Source organism: Camponotus vicinus, unplaced genomic scaffold (genome assembly GCF_025532165.1).
Source record: "Camponotus vicinus isolate PSW18456_S1 unplaced genomic scaffold, iyCamVici1.0 SCAF_1, whole genome shotgun sequence".
NCBI lineage: Eukaryota > Metazoa > Arthropoda > Insecta > Hymenoptera > Formicidae > Camponotus > Camponotus vicinus.
In genome coordinates this window covers 3288797-3316297 of record NW_028141945.1, presented here as the reverse complement: position 1 = coordinate 3316297, position 27501 = coordinate 3288797, and the positions used below count along the sequence as shown (strand labels likewise).

Below are 27501 nucleotides of genomic sequence, written 5' to 3'. Positions count from 1 at the left end.
ATGGTTTTGTTAGAATGTTATTATGACAGCTTTTTTTATAACTGTGTAAACGTAATTATAATTGTGATAATTCAATAAAGATGATTATCTAAAAAGACTGATCTAAATAAGAAATTGATAAATATTCTATTTTTTTAATCTAAGTATTATGGTAACTTTATAAGGATAATGCAGAATTTCATCAAAATTTGATAAGATGTTTTTCAGAAAAGAATTTACCTTGGAAGCTCGTAGTGTTCCTTAGGTGAAACTCGGTAAATGCGACTTTAGCAACTTCCGGCGCTACGCCACCGATGAACATCGGCGTGACTAGCTTGAGATACTCCTTTGGACCGTCGTTGATGATGCTCCTGGCGGGGCCCCGGTCGACGCTCATTGTGAAATTTTTCTTGATCGCCAGCAGCTCCGCCATGTGAGGCTTGCCATCGGCCACCATCTCGTAACTGTACATCGTCGAGGTAGGATAATTACCCACGTCGTATGAAACCCTGACCCGCCCATTAAAGAGCTCGACGGCGATGTGCCCGTCGCTTTGCCCGTCATAGAGAAGAACCCCGTTTTCCTGCGTGGTCGTGAATATGATGGTCACGTTCGCCTCGGGCCTCGTGCGTAGCGGTTCCAGCTCGACCAGCGAGCTATTGTCCACGAAGCTCAGACTCGTCAGGTACTCGCATCGTTTTCCTGAAATGATAGGTGGTCTCGCATGTCACGCAGTTTATCGTGAAATGCCACGCATGGCACGCAAGAGGTAATAGAAAATTATCTTGAAATTATGAAGAAACTAAATTGATTCTGGATTTTAAAGAGAATATATCAAATATAATTTATCAGAAAAAAAATAGAGAATATTTATATAGAGAATATTTTACAAGAATAATTTAGAAAAAATCTTGCTTTATCATTGTTCAAAATTATTATATAATATATATTGTATTGGGGTTTTAAAATGAAATATGATCATGGCATCTATATATTGAGATGAACTTTTTCTTGAAAGACTTACCGGTGTAGCCGGGGTGGCACTGGCAAAGATAGTCCGCGGCGGAGGCAGGAGCTGGCTGGAAGCAGGCACCGTGCTGACAGTCGTGGTGGGCACACGGACTGGTCTGTGGATACAGCATGGCTGTCGAGGGTGCAGCCTCGCAGTATCTCCCTGTATACTCCGCCGCGCACTTACATTCATAATTATTTATGCCGTCAATGCAAGTAGCACCGTTCTGCGAAGCAAATAATTTATAGTTTGCAAAGATGCAAATTTGTCGATAAAAGTTTTTAATTAAAGCTCAGACAGAGACAGAGAGAAGAATAAATTTAACTTAAACCTTAACATATTTATTACATTTTATAACATTTTATCATTCGAGCATCTTTTTCAATATTTTTATGTTTTCAATATTATTTTTAAGAAATCTTTGCTTTTTTATAAAGAGAAATAAAACATAAACATTGGATAAATTAAAAGGGTATTTAGACATAGATACTATGTTTTTGATAGATTATGCTTCTAGATAGACTATGTTATTAAATGTTAATTATAAATGGGTTAATATATAAAGAATTTCTTAAAATTACTATACCTAAAGATAAAATATCACAGAGAAAATAAATAGAAATAATAATTTGGTTATCGATGCGTTTCTAATGTAGCCGTGTAATTAATGTCTACCAGTAACTTTACGGATAAGATAGGAACGCGCGCGCAAACTGTGTGGATGCAGCTAACTACTAGCAGAGGGTTACAAATCATCGAACAGACCGCCAGTTTCACATGCCTGGTCTAAAGTCTCAAACTAAAGGCCATGTATTCCGGCTTAAGTCACATATGTGCAATACTATATCTCCTCTGCGAGTTACACGTGCTAATCTTATCAATAGCTGAATCCTGTTTGAACCAATGGAAGCAATTCGAAAGTTTGACGTTATATAATGTTACAATATAAAGATCTATAAGCGCGTCGATCAATAATGATTACAATTAATTAAAAATTTAATGTAATAGGCTTTGCAATTAATTAATATAAATAATATATCGTAAATTTAGTCTATTAAGTTATGTTAATTAATATGCAAGATCGATATACGCAAATGGAAGATTTAATGGAAGAGCCTCTGTAGGTCAATTTTGCGCCATTCATGAAAGCTTAGGAAGCTTGAAACGTGATATAGTATCGTGGCTTTAGAGCTAGCACCACAAAACCGAAAACTCCACACGGGCTTCCGCTATTCCAAAACCGCGCAAACACTCCGATGAAATTTGGCTAGTATTATAACAGTGTGAAGAACTTTCGCGTAAAATTTTATGCGCCAACTTTGCTTCTAGGTCGTCGATCTTGTAAAGTTTCTTTCGATCGGAAGATCATATCTGTTCGGCTGAGATTCTATTTAAGAGTCGATAGTCAAATAAAAGTTTGATTCTCATGAAAGTCGTTATGTCGCTGTTTGACTTTTCATGTTGATACTGTGGTGAATTAAATTGATACTACGTTAAGTGATTCATCCAAGAAATACGTTTCAAAATGCAATTTAAAGAATAACATCGATGTATTAAATGTCATATCAATATATAACGCAATTAAAAAAATAATGATTATAAAATACATATAATGTCACATAATTAAAATATTTCAAAGTAACAAAGAGCACTATATTATTACAATTGCTACAAACGTAAAAAGGAACTGATAGTGTGACAGCGAGAAATTAATTGCAATTGTCGCGACTGCTAGCGATATGAGAAAATAAATTTGTACGATATACTGTAAATGAAACAGATATCATCGACCTCATGTAAATAGGTACCGTCGTGCACGCGATTTCTACAGTAATGGTACAATTACTTATTTTAATGAATTTTACATTGAAATAATAACACTGTGATCATGTATTTATAAATGTTTAGAATTAATTGCACATATTGTAAATTAAAAAAATATTATTAAAAAATATATTAAGTATCCTTTGCAAAATTTGTCATAAAATCTAAATCTATTTGTTAAAATCGCGCTCGATATCGACATTTAAAAAATGACGTAAGAGAAGAAACATGGGAAAATATTGCTGCAAAATTAAATTGAAATTATTCAATATTTCGTGACACTCGTTAGTAGAAGCATATAACAACACGCAAAATATTATGTACTTTTGCCAAACAATCGCCGTACACTCGAATGAGGCACAGAATATATAACAATCCGATAATCGATATATTATTCCAACAAAGCACGTTATATCTACGTTATGTTATATGCTACGTATAATAGCTTCGTCGCACGGAAAGATTAGGAAATGACATCAAATTGGCACAACGCGCGGAGAAATTAAATCCGGCAATCGATTGAACGCAATATTATTGAAAGATATCACGCACATACCTGGCACATATGATCGACACAGTCATCCAGGTTTGTGGAACAATTGAGGCCGGCGAAGCCGACTGGGCATTCGCAGCTGTAGTGGGTCTTGTGGTCGACGCATCGGCCTCCGTTCTCACAGGGGTCGTGCCCCTTTGTGCAAAAGGGTATCTTCTCCTCGCAGTATTCTCCCATGAATCCTGGGGCGCAGTCGCATCGATAGGCCTGTACGAGGTCGACGCAGGTCGCGTTATTAGCGCACCTGTTGTTGGCACAGTCGTCGACGTTGCTCTCGCATCGAAGTCCCTTGTACCCGGGGGCGCAGTCGCAACTGTCACACACCGACTGAACGTCAATCGAGACATTGAGCCCGACATGCGATCGCGGTAAATCCGCCAAACGTATACCGCGGGCGATAAACTGCCGATACATTTGCGCATCTCTCTTCTCTTTGTCGCGTGTTTCCAACGCATTAAATTTGCCGAATAAATGCTTATATTGTGACATGATATAAGAAAAAGAGAAATTCAAAGATACTCGTAAATTTAATGATATATATTGAGCGCTTCGAGAAAAAATATATTAACTTAAAAAATTTGCAGTTTCATGAATGTAATTATTATTACAAATTTATATGTGTGTATGTGTGTGAATTATTATTTTTATTATTATTGTAAGCAATAATATGTATAAAGAAATAAACTTGTTTAGAAAAACAAATTATTTTTTTATCAAAAATATCGCGTGAATTTTACGCAACATTTTTAATTTGAGTTTATATTGAGCACACATGATACACACACATTGAAATTAGCAGACGCGTAAATTTGGTTCTTTGATTTTTCGATAATTGTAATAGCCTCTTTGTTGAGCAGGTTATTGACAGCGCTGTCGGCAGTTTATAGCCGGTAGTCGTCACTCCTCGGGGCTCATGTGCAGAAGGTCCCGTTTATTACGCGTGTTGGGAGCTGGAATTTGACGAACGCTTCGATCGGATTCTACTCCAGGCGGCACTTTAGCAACACGACGCATTGAAGTTGTCAAAATAGCATAGCGACAGAAAAATGATTTTTTTATTGCTTTCTCACGAGTCAATCAAACTCGAGCTTCGATATACAATCCATCTATATAAGCGTTTTCTATCGTGCATATTTAAGTCTACTTTGATGTCCACACTATTTATGATAATCTCAAAGAACTATTTGGCATACTCTGATGTGAAATGATGTTGATAACGTGCAAATTCTACTGATATAATATCTACGATCATATCATTATCACGATGACATTGTGTTTTTTTATACAATTTTTTACGATTATGCCAATCTATTTTAAATATCATTCAATAGTTAGCAATATTTAAATAATTTATTTTGATTATTGTCTTAAAAAAATATATGTCTTTATATTTTTTATACGATAGATCTATTTTGCAGTGTTATTATTATTTATTTGATCCTCTTTGAAAACAATAATCAAAGTAATAAAATTCGAATGTCATCAATTTTTCGTTTAATTATGCGTTTGATTATACATAGTGAAAATTCTACGTACTTTTGTAAGAGCAAAAGGCGCTAATGCGAGAAAGAAGAAACAGCTGTAAGGCATTACGCAAGAGAATCTCGAAGCAAGTCAGTTCCGTCTGGATATAATACGATATAGCAAACGCTGTCTACGGGTACCACTGAACGATCAACTCTAAAGTCAGCCCGACGAGCCACTACTTTGATCAAGACTCGGATTGTCGCGTTTGGTAAGTACCTGAATCTTCCTTCCTCCAGTACTTTGCAAGTTCCGGAGTTCCTGCAAGGATTTCCATAGCACGCGTCAATTTTATGCTGACACCGGTCCCCGTGATATCCTGGCGTGCACTTGCAACGGAATTGCCGGTCCGGAAGCGCCTCACAAAATCCTCCGTTTTCGCATGGCGAGGTGTAACACAGGTCGCACTTGGCCAAGACTTCGGCTGGCTGTTGCTTGGCTGCGCGGAAGAAAGGTCTACGATTAATGAGCAATTTTAGTACCCTACCGTGATACTGGGCCAAAAAACCACGAACTAAACAGACTGCGTCGCGTTGTACTACGAAAAATTAAAAACATCATCACGTGCGACAATCAATAAGCGATCGCGGATCAGTAATGGCCAAGTATTGAAAAAGCTCTCCTCTTGCCTCTCTTACAACATTGTATGACTCTACGTATCGACACACCGTCAAATAACATTATTAACTAGAACGAAAAGTCATGTATTTTTCAGTTCTAATGGAAAATCAATACTCAATGGTCCGTTTTACAACAAAGCCATTTTACAACGAAGCAGAACAATGACCTGTATTTTCGCTTCTAGTGGTAAATATTTTATTAAACAATATTAATGAGTGTCATTGCATACTTAAGCACAATAGAAAATTAGAGTAAGCAAATATGACGTAAATGATCGTTCGTTTCTATATTATTTGTATCAACAAATGCATATTGTTATCGCATCATTCATGAATAACAATTAATTAATTTGATGGCAAGCGAAGTCTCTTGGCCATTCTGCTCGCAATCGAGATATATGTTTATAAAATATTTACTTTTGCATTGAAAGGCACTAGCCGGTGTCGTCAGAAGCAATTTGTCTCTCATTGCAGGAGGCTCCATGCACCTGGCTATGCCAGGCTCCACGTAATCTTTCTTCACCCATTCGGCCAACCATCGCATACTACAGTCGCAGTAAAGCGGGTTGGACCCTAGGGCGCTGTAAATATCGTCATCGATAAATGGCTGGTGTCGAAAATCGAGTTAATGTGGTTACGAACGAAACGATACTTACAGATGCGTTATAGACTTGAGGTCTTCAAAAGCTCCCTCTGGGATGACTGATATATCGTTGCCGTGCAGTGAACTGAAAATGAGATTGTGCATTTTTTGCATTATCGGTAAACATTAAATTTTATTAGATTGAAAGGAGATTCAGATATCGATTAATAATTTGAGACTTTTAACATTATGCAATTTTACTTTATCAAGATTAATAGCTCTATTGTGTTATAACTACGAATCAAATTAAAAGTTTAATATAAAATTTTATTCGCATTTTAATGCAATTAGTAACGTTAAATTTTATTTCTCCCCCGTTAATAGATTCGTTATAGAGAGCTTATTAAATGGTATCCGTTTAGTACAAAATATCGATCCGACAATTGCGACGCAAAGTGCATGAAAGCGTGTGCATAAATCGTTTCGCGACGACAGTAAAAGAGGCACGTCACGATAAAAACTTTCACCGAGTGTTTGTAGATGTAACTCACATTATTCGCAGATTTTTCAATCCCGCGAGGGCATTTCGCTGCACGCATTGCAGTTTATTGTAACTGATGATTCTGCAAAAGAGATTCATGCGTCGTACATTACATAAATCGCTTCGTGGGTTAGGTCTCACGAGAATTTTCTGCGAAGTAAATATTCGACTTACAGGTGCGACAGGTTCGTGAGATTCCTAAAGGTATCGTTGGACAGCATTCCGATCTGGTTGTTGCTCAGATCCCTGAAAACGAAGCGGACGTTAAAACATGGCGAAAGCCGCTCGAAAGATATACGGACGGTTCATGCGTGTTTTATTTACAGTCTGGTGAGAATCCTCAGGTGGTTCAGCCTCTCCGGCTGGATCGTCTTGATGTCGTTCACGTCCAAATACAGCTCGGTGGTTTCCGGTGGAATCCCGCGCGGAATCTCTGTAAGCTGAGACCTCGAACATCTCACCACCGAGCCCGCGCAATTACATTGAGGCGGGCAGTAATCGTCGCCTAGGCAACCCACGCTGTCGTCTGATGGGTGTAAAACGGTTGGTGGATCGTTAACGAGGATTTGCAATTCAAATCGCGAATATTATTTTATCGAAGCGAATAAAGATGCGCGGTGTGAAAGTAATTGGCTTATTTCTGAAATTTCTTCGCGATCGCCATCCGGATGACATGTAAATCGAAGACACAAACAAATTCGTTAAAAGTTCAAATTTAATTGATATGCAAACTGATATCGATTTTGTAATACGTGTCCGAATCAGTTTGTATTCAAAGCTGTATACATTGATTTCACGGGATACCTATCATATTTGTATTCTATTTTAAATTCATAGCGATCTGATGGACGATAAAACGCGACAGTACGAATTATACACGAAGATGGATGTATCTATCTACAATTGCACAATATTCAAATGCGATTAGACAATATATTAAATGGTACGCACTGTTGCATTTAAACTCATGATGGGGAATGTCTTTAATGATGGCGTCCTTTAATCGTGGCGGATCATGACAACGGCCAGTGATTCCAGCTATATCTCGTTTCCTCAGCCATCCGGCAAACCACGCGAGATAGCAGTTGCATGATAGCGGGTTACTTTGCATGTTGCTGCAAGCACCGAGAAATATATCAAACGAGACAGTAGCAAAATAAGAAATAAGTGAAATTATACTTTTAAATGATTCTTTTTACCGATAATTGTTTACTTACATAGCGCGTATATGCGGCATTCCATCAAACGATCCTGGCATAACGCACGTAATGGAATTACCGTGGAGATTCCTACGCAGAGTGAATTATACGAATCACCGTTTTGTATTACATGTAGCGTTTTATCAACGAAGACGATATGTTGTATCAACGAGGCACTTACAGCGTTTTAAGGCTCGACAGACCGGCGAACATCTTATTGTGTACTTCTCGTAGCCTATTCTCAGACAGAAGCCTGCGAAAAGAAAGCTCGTCACTTCGCGAAACGAGGCATAATGAGAAAAGATTGCGAACTGAGTTGTGCCGCAAATTACAATTTGCCGTCGTTATTTTTATGAGTCGATAAATATCATACAACGCGTACGAACATTATGAAAGACATGAAGGTATGCGAAACATTTCGAAGATAATATCACGCGTGATATGTGCATGCTTTAAAAATATATATAGCTATGAAGAATTTATGATCCTTGTCATCTATTGAATTATAAATTGTACGTAATAAATGTCAAGAAGGGCTAATACAGTATCTGCAATTTAAATTCTTATATATCATTTACTTTTTCATAAGACGCGATAAAACAATATTTAGATATTATTAAATTAATTAATATATTATATTTATAGATCAATTGTGACTACATTTGTGACATTGTAATGTTTCTAGTAATCAGTATCAGATATATAAACCACGTTTTGGAATAAAATTTCACAACCCGTTAAATAGATACTCAAGATACCACTCTAGTCTTTAATGGAAAACCGTCGGCATTGTTTTAATAATTTTCTCGGGGACAATGCAGCCTTCGAAAATTCCCCGGAAGGTTCTCTAAAGTTGAAAATATCGACTAAGAAGGTCGCGCAAAGAAAACAATCCTGGCGTTACACAACGGTACTTTTAGAACGACTTCTATTGTGCCAGCAAAAGCGAAGTTTTCCGGAAAGACGACGACGACGACGACGACATCGTGAAGAAGAAGCCGGCTTCTTGTACGAAAGCGGCGTAAATTCGGGTTGACTTACAGGTCGGTGAGATTGTGAGCCCCTTGAAAGGCGGACGCCTCGATGCGAGAGATTTTATTTTTCCTGAGGTCCAGATGCTGCAACTCCGGCAGCTTCTCGAAGAGGCCGTCTGCTTTGATCTTGTCCAGCTCGTTGTTGCTCAGCAGTCTGGCGCGAACACACAAGCAGAAAAAGATATATGTAGAGCAAAAGTCGCGACAACATGATCGCGCCGAAATGCTTGCGTGTTTTGCGGTATGTATGTATCGTTAGTCAAACAGCAAATAGTAAAAAAGAAAGAGAGAGAGAGAGAGAGAGAGACGGAGAGAGAAAAGAGCGAAATTGGTACTTGCCGTTCGTTACTCCATCACTTGTTTTCGACTACCCGCCGAGCAATTTATTCTCTCTACCGCGTTATAACAATGCACCGCCCAATAAATTTTGCGAATTGCACGCTGGAATAACTCTCGTGCAGAAATTGGTGTGTTGCAGAATTTTCGTGCGATATACCGAGCAATAGTGTAACTTGTGCAGTTGATTGTTTTGCTTCGTTCGTAATTAATACGTTCTAACGTATAGCTACAACTATTAACTTGGAACCTATCGGGGTACAAAAATGTACGCTACGCGCACATGTGAAATAAAGTAAAATGATAAACGCAATTCCTATAACAATTATTACCAGCGTTCGTTGTTTAATTTTCGGATATATAAAGTTTTAAAATTTTTCAACGCGAAAATATCAGATTGCAAAAGAGTAGAGATAAATCTTGCATAAATATATATCAGATATATATTAATACATTTTAATATATAAGCAATACAAATAAGATAATAAAGGAAAATTAAAAGGCTATATATACATATTAGAAAAATAATTTGACGTGTATTTTTATTTTTAAAAACTGATATATATGCATGAATCTCTCTCTCTCTCGTTAAATAGTATCGAGAAATTATTTTCCAAAGTACCAATCCATTAAACGGGCAGGATGCATAATTTACTGGGAATAATAGCCGGATCTCTTCATTGTCTTTTTTCCATCGCATTCCACGATTTAATCAGGTGATTATCTGGTTCGACGATCGAATTAATATTCGAGCGAAGCGACGAGGAATTTTCTACAGACGAATGATATTCATCCTAACCACTCAACTGGACCGTCCCGACCGATCGATCGACATGTCCGACACTCGAAATAAACATTTCCTCATAAAAAACTATTCCAAAATTATCTAGTGAAATGTGTGTAATGTTAGATGAAGCATTTTTGTCAATCATGTTATATGAAACATTATTAATTGTAAACGACATATTTGTGCATGCAACAGATCATTAAACTTTACTGCATTCATTCTCAATATTATCTATTTTTTTATCATTTTTATTGCTAAATATATTTCATCATACATATTTGAACGGTTTAATCAATTCTTTGGTTTACTTCAATTTATCTTCCTATGTGTACTTACATCATTTTGCAATTGCAATCTGCAATTTATACTAGGGATTATTAATGCACATATATGTCCGTATTTAACACGCTAATTGTTGCCATTAGCTAAAAATAATTATCATTCTGGTTGACGCCAGTTGCATTTAACACCCATATTAATTACTTTTATAATTTTGCCCTTTAATATTGCTAATAATATTATGGCTCATGTGTATTCATTGCACGCTTAAATGTGATGTCATTATTTATACTTATCGCGAATTTCTGTGTTCAATAGATAAATTTTACATGGTAGATATTATGATAATATAATTATATTGCACTAAATATATATTATAGCATATCATTTTTATTATCTATTATTTATTAAAAGCATTTTGTTATAATTTTAATTCTGAGAGACAGAATTGTCCGGCAAAGGTAAATATAACAAAAATGATAATAAATTGCGCTATTATTTTTATTTGTATACCTTAAATAACAAAATACTTGATGGGAATATCTCTCTTATTTTAGATCGACCAACTACCTCTTTATCAACGCGATGTCATATAGTATTTCGGGAGACACTAAAAATGTTCGCGGTGCAAGTGCGTTCAGCGTGACAAACATAACTGCATGAAATATATTGCGGATGCCGCTACATCCTGTATGACATAAATTGAGTTTGCCTTTGGTTCTTTCATTTTATACGCCTACGTTTGTCGCTCTCGCGATGTAACGACAAGTAAAATATTGTTAGAGGAAGCTTTAACGGAAATTAACTGGTTTTTTATCTGTCAAATTTTTCCGTTATCAATGGAATTTTTATTTATCAAGATATAAAAGAAAGTAATTTATAGAGTTTTCCGATAAAAATCTTTTGACATTGTTTATAGCCAATTGGAAGGACTTAACCACAAGTGTTGTCTTATCGCGCGCAAGTTTAACATGTCGATTAAGAGATGTACTTACAGAGTCGACGTGTAAAGCGGCAGATCTTTCGGTATCGCAGTTAATCTCTTATTGGAGCAATCAACCGTTGCACCGTTGCATGTGCAGGGCGCGGGACAGGCGCCAGGCAGAATACACTCACCGGCCCTTTTTGTTAACAGCTCCTCGTCACCTGCGGACAAAGTTTCGAGATAGAGTCGAACTCGAACAATCGCGCCTGAGCAACACTTCCGCACTCGATCACGATCTTTCTCCGGGTTAAGACGCGAATAATGTATGTACACGTGTCGCTCGAAGAGCGTCATTTCATATTCCGGTCACGAATGAATACTGCATACGAGACATTCCTTCGTGAAAATTCGATCAAACGCAATTATACGATAAACGTGATGATGATGATGATGATGATGATGTCGATTCATTAACGATAAATTTTGATAATGAACAGTGTAATTAATGACGTCGTTAAACGAACCACTCGTACGCGCGATACCGTATGTGCTTGCACGTTAATCGAGTGTTTAACGTCGTGCGTTAGTGTTGAGAACTAAATATGTTTATGTATGAATGCGGCTACGGCAGAAATGATTTATCATCATATTATACACCACATTACAATTTGCCGGGTGTGATGTACGCATACGTAATTATATTGACGATACACATTGTATAATGCAGAGTTATATGATGTATATCGATTGTGCTCTCTCTACGGTAGTCAAAATACAATAGCAATTTTTATTCGTTTTTATTTTTAGTCGTTAAGACTGTTAAAAGAAAAGAAACCAAGAATTGATTTTTCTCCCTTCCTATATTGAATTCGCACACATGCTTATTTTCTCTATCTTCGATGCTGCATTTTGTAAACGAATAGAGAAATCACGGATTAAAAACTGATATTTAATGATGTCAAAAGAAGGAACTATCAATTATTTTTCACATCAATGTGATATAATATACAAAAATAAAGAAAATATCATATAATAACTTTATACTTGTTCCGCATAAAAATGTACATATGTATTATTTTATGTATATGATTAAGGAAAATAAAAAGCGTAAATTTGTTAAGTTACAATTAATCGAGTACTCTCCGTTGTCTGATCCACTTTTCGACGAACCACTTCTGATGATATTCTTATAGAGTGCTGTTTAAGGAGCGACATTCGTTTCCTTCTGCAAAGACTAAAAGCACTTTTCTCCTAATTCTCGCGAAATCCTTCGTAAAACAGAAGCAAGGGTATTGTGTAAATTTTTGTCGTAGCCAGCGGCGCGCAAGTTGCGAAAGTTGTATACAAGTTTTACTCTAGCAACGTAAGTTCTTGTTTGCAGAGCTACACGTAGCAGTTATGCGCGTTTATACTGGCATATATGTGTGCACATATGAGTGCTACCAACATGTTTGTTTTCCACTAACTCTGAATTGAGTTTTGTATAAATACATACGGGGTAAGTCGTCAGAGATGGATATCATCTTTTCTTCCAGTAGCATTAACTGTGCTCGTATGTTGCTTGAATAATGCAACGCAATCTGTTTTATATTCTTTCTTGAAATGTGAATAAATCAATATAACAATATAAAATTAAATATCGTTTATTTTTGAAAGGCAAATTTCTATCTTCAGCGATATCAATTTTTAAATACGGTTATTGTGACGCATATTAAAGACTAATTTTAAATTTTGATTATATTAATATTTATGGCGAGCATTTTATACCAATACTTATGCAAGGATGCTAAATTTGTTTTTTAAAAATATATATTTACATTTGTGTTTAAATTTGTATTAAATATATATATGCATATATTAATATCATAACTCGTAAGACAATTTCTTCCCAACGATACTATATCAAATTTGTTTGCCTTTCATTATTTGATACATGCTCAAGACGTTAACAAGCAAGATATTACACAGTTCTCAGTATTTGCATTTCACATCTATATAACCGAATATATGCTTTATACAGCGGTATATGTATACGTTTTTTTGGAATTACGTGGCATACAAGGAAAATGCATCCGAGCGAAACATGGAACTGCAAGTAGAAATGTTAGAAACTTCAAGATATTATTGTCAAACGGATATAGCAAAAACACAAATTGCTCGGTAAAAAATCTCATATATGCTGCATTTCAAAGAAATGTGATGACATTCGTATACTTTCAATAAATTTCTTTTAAATTATAAAAGTCACGGAAAGACGAAACAAATGTGAACGACTACGTGATGGAAAAGTAACCGAGATATAAAATTCTTGTAATTCCAGAAGTCACATATCAAAATTTGTGAATTGTACGATGATAAGCACATTGTAAATCATGTAGATATGTGTGTGTATATCTCGTAAAATTTAATATTCATCGAAGATATGAGTGACTTTAATCATAGAAAATATAAATTTGTCTTATATATAAGATTGATGCAATATTGTTGAAACATTTTTAACTGTCTTTCTAAAATGCGGAGAATATCAAAATGACAATGTATATTAAAATTTCACAGTTATACATAAATTATAGTTTCCTTATCTACCAACAGCATCGTTATATCTAACAGTATAACGTGCTGGAATATTTTCTTATGATTTTCTTCCGTGAGCTCAAACATAAAATTTCACGTCAACAGACAGATAAAACGTCGAAAAATGCAACCTTTCTATGGCACGTTTATCTACATCTATCATTTGTATGCAGCTTTATTTCGGTAAATGATTATCGTCCGTACGAGCACGAACGAAACGAGTTTGCGAGCGTGCCTGCAAATGCACATAATAACATCGGCTGACATTAATGCATACCTACCGTGTTATATTAGATTAGCGAGATACATCCATCGGCAATTACATACGCCCGGCAAAGTGACCGGCATTTATCAAGGGATCCTACTGTGAGAGAACACCTATATAGATCGTCTGGTCACCTGTTCCGGACGTGTCGACAAGAACGAAGAAGAATCGAGACAGAAAGAGAGAGAAAGGAGAAGACGTACGTGTCTGGATATGGGATGCAAGAAGCATTGAAAGTAACGGTGGGTGATTTCACACGAGCGAAAATGGAAACCGAGGATCGGTTCGGAAATGGCACACCGTGTGTTATCATCCATCGAGTGATTGATAATAAAGTAATACGATCGATCAATTTCAACGATTCGCGTAGACTTTCAATATCCTTTTTCAGCAAGAAAAGAATATTTAGATCTTAAATTAATTTCAGAGAGATTTTTTCTTCTAATTTCATATTCGCTTTTTATATTTGCTTTCTATTTAAGATAAGTGCACGTTTCTGATCTTTAATGAGTCAAAAGCTAAGATGAAATGAATAATGACAATATTCACCTAAATTGTGTCGATGAAAAGATGATTAAATCCACACAGATACATATATGTATATATGAATATATGATAATACGAAAATTCGTGAAGATGTGTGAAATGTAAATGCAAGTCTGAGCGGATAATAGGGGCCTATTTACATTCATCGTGCAATATATCTTCCTCCACATAGACTACCGACCTGTATACTATCCTGCCGAAGTGTTAAGAAGAGATATACCGGAAAAGTCGAATTGTGCTTACCCTTACATTTGAACTTGTCGTCCCGCATCGAATCGATCTTCCGTTTCTGTGCTCTTTTTGGCGTTTCGCATTTAGCGCCGGATGTCTCTATAGGGTGCGCGTGAAGATACGCGCTCAGCCATCGTAGATTGCAATCGCAGATGAATGGATTCCTCGCCAAGTGTCTGTGGAAAAAGAATAAAGTTACTGGAAAGGTGCTGTAAAAATTGCAAGAAAAATACTTTCTTTTGATCAATTATTTTAAAAATAATGCTTTTACAAAGGGATGTTTTTAACATGCTAGTGAAAATATTAGTAAAAATATTTTTCATTAATAATACGAACAATGTTTTAATGCTTCGCAGGTTGGCAAAAGTCCCATTAGCTAATGAACGTATATTGTTGTCGTATAGAGACAACAAGGTGAGACTGGTTAAGTCTTTGAACAGGTCTGTTCGTATGCATGATATCTCATTGGCATTCAGCAACCTGAAACAATAAGTTTCGCCATAATTTCCAACAGTTGCTTCGTTGCAATACCTCACGGGAAAGCGAGAACAATACGTAAGGCCATGAATAAAAACATTTTCTTCAGTAGTTATAATATGAATTATTAATTCTCCCGCTTTCTTAAAGTTGACCTCGCTTCATGTGAAAAAACTATCTATATATACTTTAAATTATTAAATTTCGACAAGATTTTTCCATGCAATTTTCATGTTTTGGTTCTAAACTTTATGTTTTGTAATTTTCTGTATCTACTCACAACAATTGCAAATTTGTCAAGCCTTGGAAAAGACCAGCTGGTAGCTCCGTGATTTTGTTGCCGTACAAAACTCTGCAACGAAATACATCGCCGGTTATTATTATACAAAATAGGAGATTTTTTAAAGGTATCAATAAAAAAATACATACAGAGATTCGAGTGACTTCAAACCGTGAAAAGCGTCGGCCGCTACTTTTTTTATCTGGTTGTTGCTCAAGTCACTGCAGACGAAAAATCGGAAACATACAAACATACAAAATTAAACGTTTCGTACATGACTGAATAATAGTGTGTAAATATATGTGTTAAAGTAGGCAGTCACTCACATTCTTCGCAATTTTCTATATGGTGAGAAGGCCTTGGGTGGAATTTCCGTAATACTATTCTGTTCCAATCGCCTGCATGAATAAAAATAAAGTGAATTACAAAATTATATTGGCAAATTTACACATTTATGCTAGTGATCTCTTAAAACATCGGCTATCGATCGTTTCTTGTCTATTCGTATTATTTTAGGTTTCATTAATCTTTTTAATTTTCCACAGATATGTACAAAAATAAATTTCTTCTTATGCACTTTATATGTATTATTAATTTATTATTGTATTAAGATTCCATCTGTGATTGTTGTCTTTATGTAGGATTACATGGAAATATTATTAATAAAAATCACGAATTTAAAAAATTACTAGTATTATTTTTTGTTATCTTTTGAATAAATAATTACAAGCGTCCAATAAAAAGAGAAATAAAGCAGGTTTGAGATATAAATCTGTTGAATCAACCCGTGTTATCGATAATATTCAAACAAGAAACAAATTTCAGACAAAGAGGAGATACACACAATGCGCGAACATGGTATGGCGGTTTTACTTACAACTCAGTGGTGTCCTCGGGGAGGTGGGTTGGCACTTTCGTCAAGGAGTTCTCCCTGCAATCGACGATCCCATCAGCGCATTTACAAGGATGCGGGCACTGAGGTTCAGCGCTGCATTCCGATCCCGTTCGCTCAACCAGGCCCGAACACTTGAACTCGTGCTCCTGCAAACAATAGGTTTAGAAGTCGTATCAAGTATGAAGTAGGTTAGCAGGAGTATCGATAAATTTAATAATTGTTAAAAATGTACTATTGAAACTTTTTTCTCATACAATTATATTTGGTTAATAATAATAATTAGACTATTCTGTTTCATTAGAAAGTTTGACAGTTATGGATATGTAAATAATTTAATAATTTATAAAGATGCATTTTTGTAGTATTATTTGTCATATATTAATATATTAAAAATATATGTAGATCAGAGTATCTATATAAATTCTAATGAGAAATGTTTGTAGATTTTGCAAACTAAAGTTTAATCGACTCTTTAATCAGTCTCACCTGTAGATCGGCCAGATTGCGATCCTTGAGATGAGCCGGAGATGCACATCGTGTGTGTTGCCCTAGGCGAAGATAAGTTCTCAAATGACGCGATAGCCATGCTAAATGGCAATCGCAAGCGAGAGCGTTGTCCGCAAGCTTTAAAGTTCGCAAATGCGACAAGCCGTTCAGCATCTCCTTGCCGAGTGTTACGAGTTTGTTGTTGTTTAGCATTCTAAAATGGATATTGACCACATGTTTATCTTCTATCACAAACGCAAAATTATTTCTACAAAAGATCCACTCTAAATAATCTTGACAGACACATTTATGTACTTACAATATTTCTAAATCTTTTAATTCTCGTATCGAAGCTTCATCCATGCAGGTCAATACGTTGTTGTCAAGTAATCTGGAAAAGAAGTGACAATTTATGTTTTCCAAATAAGCAAAATAATTTAGTACAATGTAAATAATCAACTTTTAAAAATATTATAATTGTATCTCAAAGTTCTGTTTCTTTGATTTTGTTTCTTTGATTTTCTTTGAAATTGTCTGACCACATGCAGAATGTTACTACTTAAATAAATAACAATGAAAAAGATTTATAACGTAGGAAAGCTGATACTAATATTTCTCGACATATATATTTGAAAAGTAGACTCAATCGTAGATTTTATCTAGATTTTTGTTAGAGAACATTAGTTGCATAATGTGAGAGTAAAGACGTCATATATAAAACATCTTAGCTTATAATGGACTAGTGGACTTTGACTAAATGGCCTGCAGAGAGATTGTCACGAAACAATCTGTCTTTGTAGCAAGTATGTCTGATAAGATACTTACAAATGTTTAAGAGCGGACACTCCTCTGAGTGTCTTTGGTCCTATAGTGGCAATCTGATTGTGACTGAGGTCTCTGTAATATAAAACACAATAATTTTTCTAAACGTCAGATCTTGATCTATCAATTAAATCATTTAGTCAAATTCAATAATTATTATCTTGAATATTAATCATGGTTATATTATTATTTAATTTTCATTAACATAATTTAAAAAAAATGTCAAATACGCAAATAAAATATACAAAAAAATGTTTCGTTAACTTCGACAAGCGCAATTCAGATTTTTTTTTCTATCGAAGAGATATTAATAGAAATATTAAAAACTTTTTTCTGTCCAATTTCGAAATCCATTACAAAAGAGGGTTAGAAATTAAAAAACTTAAATATATTTTTATACAATACATTTTCCAAAATACATGCTGTGCAATATAACACATCTATGTATACATGTGTGTATACGAGTCCGATTCTTTTTTTAATCAAATTAAATCAAATTTCAAGCATACTCGAATTCAATAGTACTTTGCCCTAATTTCTCGTACACGTGTATGTAAAAACTACTAAAATCCATCAGCGTCACGTTCGCCAGAACCACGTTACAAACTCGCGACTGTCCATTGACCTCTCGACCTATACGTTCTCGAAGGCGGATGACCACGTTCATCATCGGTGCAACACCCGCCCGTTCCACTTTATTGCAGCCATAGTCGCGAGTTCGTCCTACATTTTCGATCAATTATTCAAGAGCTTCGAATGCCGCGGCAAATGTACCTTCTCCGCGCGCCTCCGATTATCCCTCGGAAAGTTGTCGCTAGTGCGTGTGACCGGCCACACGTGTATCAGACTGTCACGTGAGTGACTATAGACTTACTCTTCATCGCGGCTGGACTCATTACCCGTGTAACGAGAAACCATTTCCACCGTCTCACGCGACAGCCGCCTTCTTACGAGCATCTTGACGTACTTCATAATCATACGAAGTTCAAAGTTACTTTCACGTTACGTTAAAATTGATTCATAGAAAGAAGAGAAATTCAAATCTAAAAAAAGGACTGTACTATATTGATATAAAAAATATCGGTTGTCACTCCTCTTTCCAAGAGATTAGAAATTTAATCTTTTTTTTGTGTATATTCATTCATATTACATGTCTTATTAATTATGTTTTTAAATTAAATTGAATGGTATATCACAAACATAGAAAAATAATTATACGTTATACTAAATACTCATTTTTTATATTTACTGTATAATTAAATACTAATGAAACAAGGAATAAGGGTTAACAAAATAATTGAATCGTCTCCCGCTGATACGAAAAGACACCTCTGAACCGATCGAGGATTAGACAAATGGCGCGGTTGGAATCTCTCGAAAAGCACGCGAATATCGTGGAACCTCGAAATCTCTCCTCGAAGTCCGAGTTAACCAGAGGCTTGTGATGATAGGTTAGTGGTCTCGCAGTACGGCTCTTGCCATTGACCATCCATTGGGTTGGAACTCGTAATCTGTAATTATGTTTGCGAGAGAACGCGAGGAGGGATCGTGGGGAATGAGCGAGAGGAAAAGGGGGAACAATAAAAATGCGAAACAGAGAACGGGATAGCGATGGTAACCGGGAGAGAGAGAAAGAAAGACGATGGGGGGAATGTAAGGTGAGAGTGTGAGACTGGGAGATTGAACTCCCAGTTCGCTCGAGCCAATCCAGAAAGTAATTACCGAATTTCGACGCGCGGCCGCGTCTGCACCGAACGCACAAAGGGAACTCGCGTCATTCGCGTTCGAGTTCGATCGGCGCGAAATATTATTGTCCCCGTAGAGTTTGATCGTGCCATCGAATAAACGTTTGTCACACGCTGCACAATAAAAGTTTGTCTCTCTAGAGTTCTACTTCGCGGAACTGAAGCAAATTAAAAATTGTATAGCTATCGATTAGAGGTCAGAAATTATATATTTGATATCCCCTTCATGCATTTTTCATCGATAAAAATACTCGTATAAATTATTTCGAGTAACGAAAATATACATTTGCTAATGAACTGGAAATATTCTATGTACGATGTGTTTAATAAATTGGAAAGATGCAAGAAGAAAAAGATACGAGAAATATGATAATAAAAAGTTGGAGTATTTTCATGTAAAAACTTGGAATATTAAATTCCCAGTGCGTTCGGTCCAATCGCAAAAAGCGATATTCGAATTTCAAAATGACTACGCTAATTCGACAAAGAGAGCCAAAGCCTCTGTTTTATTTCGAAATACCATTCGTTATTTCAAGCGATTGATTACGAGGATAAAAGCAAATCTGGTCACTACACATATATATAATTAGAGAAAAATTTTAGATAAAAGAAATTAATTAAACACAAATCAATTTACATTTACGAAAACAATGCAAATGAAGACTTAATCATCAAGTAATCGAATAACGTAAAATTACAAAGGTAAAGCTTGATAAACGCGACACTCCATGTTTGAAATTCACAGAAGAATGAGACATTATTCAAAATAAATTCATTACGTATGGCATCGCGTCTTCTCAAGCTGGGCGAGCTCAGAGAATAGACGACGATAATGAGCTGCGACAATAATCAACAGCGAAAGCAAGCATATCGAGCATTCGCTTTGTGCACTTTCGCGTCGTGGCATGTAAGACGAGGGAGCTAGAATAACTCCCAGTTCGCTCGGGTCAATCCAGAAAGCAATTACCGAATTTCGACGTGGCCGCGCCCGCGCGAAATTAACAAAAGGACCTTGGTGGTCCTCGTCTCTCGCGACCAGTCTGTCCAATTCCGAATGTTGCCGGGGCCGCTAACTGCGTTACCGCGATAAGAACGGGACAAAATGAGATCCAACGAGAAATCGCTTGCTTCTGTTCGTAACAGAAGACCCGCGCCTTACAATCTTTTCCTATGGCCGGTGTGGCATAATCGCCTTCTCACGAGGGATTGCGAAATTTCGAGGGACGTCGACGCGCCGAGAATTACAATCGACCGCGCATTCCTCCGATGCTTAGAATGTTACGCAGAAGCATTCCTGCGTATGCGGTTTTAATGGTCTTTATAACGACATTCAACGTCGAGTCTTGGTATTTTTTGCTTAGCATATTTGCGACTTGCGAGTTGGACTGCAGTTTGAAAACTTTTCATTCTCTCGAGTAGACACTCCAACTCGTATATATTCGTCTCCGTAATATGGAGAATCGAATAAAAATGAAGCAACAACGAATTTACGGTGCGTCAGCCGATATAATTACGCGTTGAAGAATATATGAAAATGTCAGATGAAATGAACGCGATTTTACATCCGGCTCATATGTGATATAACACCATACGTCAGGATGAGAGGGATTTACTGCAAGGGCCATGAAGGCTGCATAATACAGCATATTACGATCGTCGGGATACACGATAACAACTGTACGATAATTATTACAGCCGCTCGAGCGATAAACCGGGGGTTGAGTGCACGGCTCCTTGTATGACGGGCCTATAATTTGTCGACGCTGAAAACCACCGCGGTCTCTTCGAGTTCTCGAATTTTGTCCTCTAAATCATTCGCATGGTCGCGCGACTTCGGTTCCATTTGGAACCGGACGTTTGTCCTGGTTATTATCACGCTTAAACATAACAGTGGACAAATGTTTTGCAACGTCGTAAAATATAAGCTTGCACGTTGCTGCATCGCGTTACAAGCGCCGCAAATACGACCGTGCGACGGAGTGATACTAATCAGCGAAGTGCCCGCGCCCCTTTCCATTGTGTCAAACCATTTATTACCACGTAGGTTTCATCCTCTTATCGTATGGAATACCGTATCTTTTTACGTTTGCGCGATGGGTTAATCATATGTTACGTTCACCGCGATCTGCCCACATCCCGGCGAGTCAACGTCGAATTTACGAGACGAGCACATAATTAAGTCCACGTGGCTTTCGACCGTGTATCAAGGAGGGTTTAATTAATTGCCTGTCCATTTATCGCTCAATTATCAGGCTCAAGATTCTGTATCTGGGCGATGATTTTCTATAAATCGCGTAATTGTAAAATAGTTTAATTATCGCGTAATTGTAAAATAGTTTAATTATACATTGAGAAAGTATACACAAAAAAAGGAATTATATATATGCAAATAATGAATATAGTATGTAATCAATTTTATCGTAATATTACAATATTGTGTAAGAAGAAAAGGTACAAAAATAATACTGCAATATGACATTGCTTCGTTGATTCTTTCGACAAAAAGCGGAGAATCCCGTATCTAGAATCTTTACAAAGAGAAAAGGAAAGATAGAGCGAGTTTTGTAATGCGGGAGGTCTGATTTAATTATAAATTAGAGAAATATCTTGGAGAAGGTCTGCAAAGCAAGCTGTCGCGGAATTACGAGTTTCTGAGAGTTTCTGAATAGCGGCCGGAGCAGTGCGCGAATTAGCATCTTCCACTTTACGATTTTAACGCCGATTTATCCGCGCCGGATGAAGGATTATCGGGCATCCAAACGCTCGTGGGAATCTTGCCGTAAGGTCGTAACATAATACGTCCTTTTGTAAGGTGGCTGATCCAGCCTTATCGTCAGAAACTGCAGGTTATGCCCGAGCGAAGCGCAGCCTCCAAGAGGGAGACGGGAGGTTTCGAGTCCCGTCCATCTTGCCCACTTTGCAGGATGATAGATGAACGATCTCCTCCTCTCCTTTTTCCTCATTTTTTTCTTTTTTCGCTTTCTGCTGCCGCTCCTCTTGTCTCTCTTTTTTTTGCGCCTCGGCTCTCTTCCCGGATCCCGTCGTCCTGTCATCCACGACGAGAGGAGAAGACTCGTGCACTTTTCGACTGCGTGGTTGGCAGCTGCTGGGAACACCAGGAACCTCGGAACGGAATCGGTTCGTGCCCCTCGCTCCATCGCGATAAAGACGCGATATCGTTGCTCGTCGAGTCGGCCTGTCTCTATTTTGTTTTTCTCTACAACCGAGGTAGCGTCGTGCCGCGTTTGATTGAGATTCCGGATCGTGAAGAATGTTACGGCGCGCGCGTTCAGAGGAAAAGCATCGAAGGCGGGACAGCGTAATCACGCGGGATCGGTATTTCTTATGAACGTCAAGGTAGCTGTTCTCGTTAGTGAGAGGCGAACCGTATGTCAGATACGGGGAGGACCAGTCATGTCGTTGGAAAAAAGTCGGTTCGCTTTCTCGATGGATACCTTATGGATGAGCATAATTTGTGTATACAGAACGGTCGAGTGTTCTTCCGATACAATCACTTTCTGAGATCAATAGCTATAGCTAAGAGTGGAGTATCTTTGATAAATTGTAAATAAAATCAATGATCATAAATCAAAAGTACAATAATTTTTTAAATATAATTTTATAATAATTATTTCTCTCGTGTGTAATATTCATAATAATTGAATATAGAGTTTATTCTCTTTTAATGCGCCAAAATTAATGAGTTTTCATGTGTGTGTATTAAAGATTCATACACAGAAAAAAAAAAGTGTTAAATCAAAACTTATATATTTAAACTAACGCGTTCATTGTTTCGTATATACGCAACAATTTATAATCTTCTTAGAAGAATTTAATAATTTTAAATTTCAACAATATTATAGTCTTATTTTAATATTGTAATTGTCACCTCAAGAATATATAATTATTTAATTCTACTTTAAGAAAATTATAATCTTTGATTTAAAAATGTTATTTTCTATCTAACATTGTTTCTTTTCTATTCAAGAAAATTAAATCTTAAATCATAAGAATATATTTTTCTTGATTGAACTATATAAAATGGTTTCATTCAAGTAAACAATTATTCAAGCAATTATATTTTTCTTTAATTAACGCAATATAATGATCAGCAATATAATGATTTTCAAGATTTCCATGTTAAAACTAAATATATTTTCAAAACAAAAATGTCTTTTTTTCTGTGTATATAAAGTTGCATGAGAGAGATCTAAACTAGTCCTGATATTATTTTATTTATTTTATTATTTTAGTCTTGATCTTATTTTATTTCGAAATTCGAGACAAGATCAAGAAGAGATTTTGAATTAATTGTCAAAACAATAAGACTAAGATTGTCAGATTAAATGCTAAATATTATTTTAAACAGTTGTTCGATATTAAATAAAAATTGTCTATAAAATCGAAACAAGACAAGATGAGATTTTTGCTGTAAAGATTTATTTAAGATCAAGATAAAATTCAAGTTTTAAAAAATTTTCAATACTGATGTAATATTTTTCCAAATATTATCTTGGCATGAATCACGTGCAACCCTATATGAACAACGCGAAGCATCGATTTTATCATATCTAACTAATGACTTCATCAATCTTTGTACATGGCAAATGTCTAAAATTGTGGACTCTCTCCCGTCTATTCATTTTGCCCTCCTCCGGTTATCGAATCAGGCCTCGCTAATAAGACAGTCGGTGAGCGATAGCGCACCCCGTACTCAAGCAACTGGTCACGGAAGAGTGAAAACACTTTAGAGCGTCGCGTGCAAAGACGAAAGGCAAGCGTCGGGACGGCGGGTTACATATCGAACGATCACCTTTAAGAAACTAAACCCCGGGGTGAAAAGTCGCGTATGCAGCCGCGTACATTCGATCGACTCGCGGCAGGTTACACAGGCTTACCGGCTTGACTTGCCTCTCGCAGTACATACGTACATGTACAATAGGTATGTAGGCCGTCGTCTGAAAAGTTTATGCGATAAACCTCGTCGTCGTGCTTAACACAATGACGGGAGAGAAAAAGACAGAGAGAGACAGACAGACGGAGACAGAGAGACAGAGAGGGATGTAGAGGCGGCAATATGTACGTGCGTATTGTGCGTATATATCTGGTATATGAAACTTGACATTTGGACTGATCTCACATATAATTATTCTCCCGAGATTTCGCTTCTCGAGAAATACGCGCGCGCGAAATACCGGCGCGGATGTTGCTACGATATTACGAACTTTCATGACGTTGTAGACTCGTTGCAACATCGCTCGTATCTCGCAATGTTGCTGCGCTTTAGTCGCACGTTATGTACCGTATACCACTGACAGATTGCATAAACCCCACGACATAACATGTTACCGGCTCTTAACAAATTCTGTTGTACTTGTTTGTTCGTCGATCTTTCACACATGAGATGCCTCGAATTTGCAAAACTAATGCAATAATGCAAGTCTGTTAACAAGACGCTGAAGGTCTAACGTTAATGAATCATAAATGTCAGAAGATATTTATCATCTAATTATATAATATAGATGAAATCCAATTATCAACATAATATTGTACTCACAGGCGTTTTAAGTTCATCATATTGCTAAAGAGAAGATCGGGCAAATGGCGTATTTGATTGTTATTTAGACGTAGCTTTTCCACTGCCACCAAATCTTGAAAAGCCCCTCTTTCGATGGTGTGAATTTGATTGTTAGATAGCAACCTGTAATATAAAAAATTCTAATGTACAATACCAATCGGAAAAAATGGTTATTGCAATGCGAATATAATATGAATGATTTTATCAATATATATATATATATATATATATATATATATATATATTGCTATAGAAAAATAATATATAACAACGTTCTGATTTTTGCATTTTATGATTAATGTAATTAGAAATTAAATAGATATATTTCTGATATAGTTCTTTTATGTTCAACAATAAAAATTAATACAATAATATAATTAACAGTTTATATTAATTTGACAAATAATTAAAGATTTGATCAAAGTAAAAGATTATTACTTACAAAACGTGGAGCGTTGCCATATCTTCAAAGTCTGTTTTGAATATCACCGATATATTATTTCCTTGAAGGTCTCTGCAACAAGAAAAACAAAGCCAATATAAATATCAGTTCTTAACAAGTAAAAAATTAAATAAATTAATAATAATTGTTAAAAAATTATTTGTACGATAATAAATCGACATGTCAGTTCAGGTGTACATTGCATATCGTGCAAGAAAAAATAAACAACTCTTAAACAACTCTTCTTTCTGACATAATGCATCGTCATTGTTATAAGATTCTTTAACACGTAATACTATCGATTCAACGAATCTAGTTCTATACCCCGTAACCCTTGACGCGGAATAAAAGGCGAACAATTGTACCACGAGGGAAAGAGAGAGTAAGAGAATGAGTACACGGTATCGCTGTTCTGCCAATAAAGGGTTATACCACTCCGTTACGAGGAAGCGTGAATTTACTCTTCACATCGAAAAAGAAGAAGACCGTGAAGTAGCCGTCAAACACAGCCGTACGCCAAGCGTCTACCTCTCTCGGGGAAGTTTTATTAAGGCCTTATTAAATTGGTTCCTTTTCCCGGGGAAACTTTTTTACCTGACAAAAAGCTCAGGATAAGAACGAGTAACAAAGTCAGCCTACGAACGCTTTTTCCCCTCAACGCAGATTTCTCCTTTCTGGCCTGACGACTGGCGTAAATTATTCCCTCGTTTTCGCCCACTGACGTGTAATTCTCTACCGACAATAAAATGGCAGAAGTGTACATTCGAAATCTACATCTCACATATAAGATTTAATTCCTGAGCGAATACTCAGTGAAATTATTCTCATCGATTTTCATCAGTGAATTTCTGATTTGTTTACTGATGAAAATAACGTCATCATTATAAAATCATAATATTTTGTTTATTTATATATTTTGTTTATTTATAATTATACCACATCTCTAGATTTTGTTTCATTTCTTATCTCAATATTTATGTTTTTTATCATGTACGATTTATTTTTTGTATTTCTACAGAATTTCGCCAATATAAATATAGTAGAAAAATATTTGTCGAATGACACGATACAATTTTCATTCTAAAAAATTCTCGTACAAGCATAAAAGTTTGAAAGTAAGGGGAAAAAAAATCACTCCCGTTGAGTCGTTCGCGAGCTAGTTAATTATAATACCCTAAGATAACGACTACGAATACTTCCCGCTAACTTTATTAAGATATTAAGCGCCCTCCTTAATACGTTGCAGGTAATATCTAATTACAAATCATTATACTTGAAGGAAGCTGAAAATACCTCCCGCAGGAGGAGCATGGCCAATCGCATTATAGAATCGAGGCCCATCGAACCTCGACGCATAATCCATTTTATCGACGATTCGATTAATTCTCGATGGGATAAAACGGTGACGGCTACCCAGCGTCTAACGAGAGCTTTAGGAGCTACCTAACGAACGATGTCACTTTTCCTGTTAACGTTGTCACTACTCTTTCCATGGTTCTCTTGTAGAATGAGTGTGATGAATGTCGTTATGATGAACAAACAATGTCATCGGGAGAATAGATGACAATATTATTTTAGTTTCGACTTTCATGTAAAAGTTGATTTGATTAAGTTCTCTTAACTTAATAAAATTATATTTTATTTAAAAACTACCGATTTTTTAATATCAATAATGAATTAATTAATTTATCTGATTTTTTTCTAATTAAAATATCAAGGCTTTACGCGCTATCTAATATATGTGTGTGTATGAGATAAAAGCTACATTATTTGATCATGTACGATGAATGGTCGCGAACGCAATAGAAGTTTAAACCGCTGTCTCCGTTATTACTACGATTATTCAATGTCGTCGACGACATCCTCTATGCGAAATATCGTGGTTCATGAACTAACCGCCAACTCGCAGAATAAGATAGAAACTTGGCGTGTGCCGTTTGCACGACAGATTTGCGCTTCTAGGA

The 27501-nt window shown here is 36.2% G+C and overlaps 1 protein-coding gene across 4 annotated transcripts in view; it reads right to left on the bottom strand.

Moving 5' to 3' along the window:
* Sli (slit guidance ligand) overlaps window positions 1-27501 on the bottom strand; it is a 322565-nt gene that overhangs the window by 5157 nt on the left and 289907 nt on the right. For 3 of the 4 annotated variants that reach the window (XM_083092293.1, XM_083092313.1, XM_083092323.1), the window contains exons 2-26: window positions 25538-25609; window positions 25075-25218; window positions 17776-17847; window positions 17270-17341; window positions 16951-17164; window positions 16447-16610; window positions 15896-15967; window positions 15719-15790; window positions 15570-15641; window positions 15149-15292; window positions 14825-14988; window positions 11267-11417; window positions 8877-9023; window positions 8017-8088; window positions 7854-7925; window positions 7588-7751; window positions 6961-7162; window positions 6811-6882; window positions 6647-6718; window positions 6169-6240; window positions 5930-6093; window positions 5112-5331; window positions 3372-3681; window positions 1004-1217; window positions 220-681 (exon numbers count right to left, since the gene is read on the bottom strand). In XM_083092293.1, the coding sequence (XP_082948419.1) occupies window positions 220-681; window positions 1004-1217; window positions 3372-3681; window positions 5112-5331; window positions 5930-6093; window positions 6169-6240; window positions 6647-6718; window positions 6811-6882; window positions 6961-7162; window positions 7588-7751; window positions 7854-7925; window positions 8017-8088; window positions 8877-9023; window positions 11267-11417; window positions 14825-14988; window positions 15149-15292; window positions 15570-15641; window positions 15719-15790; window positions 15896-15967; window positions 16447-16610; window positions 16951-17164; window positions 17270-17341; window positions 17776-17847; window positions 25075-25218; window positions 25538-25609 (3656 nt within the window). The remainder of the gene's footprint in view (window positions 1-219; window positions 682-1003; window positions 1218-3371; window positions 3682-5111; window positions 5332-5929; window positions 6094-6168; window positions 6241-6646; window positions 6719-6810; window positions 6883-6960; window positions 7163-7587; window positions 7752-7853; window positions 7926-8016; window positions 8089-8876; window positions 9024-11266; window positions 11418-14824; window positions 14989-15148; window positions 15293-15569; window positions 15642-15718; window positions 15791-15895; window positions 15968-16446; window positions 16611-16950; window positions 17165-17269; window positions 17342-17775; window positions 17848-25074; window positions 25219-25537; window positions 25610-27501) is intronic. The other variant, XM_083092303.1, reaches the window with a different exon arrangement.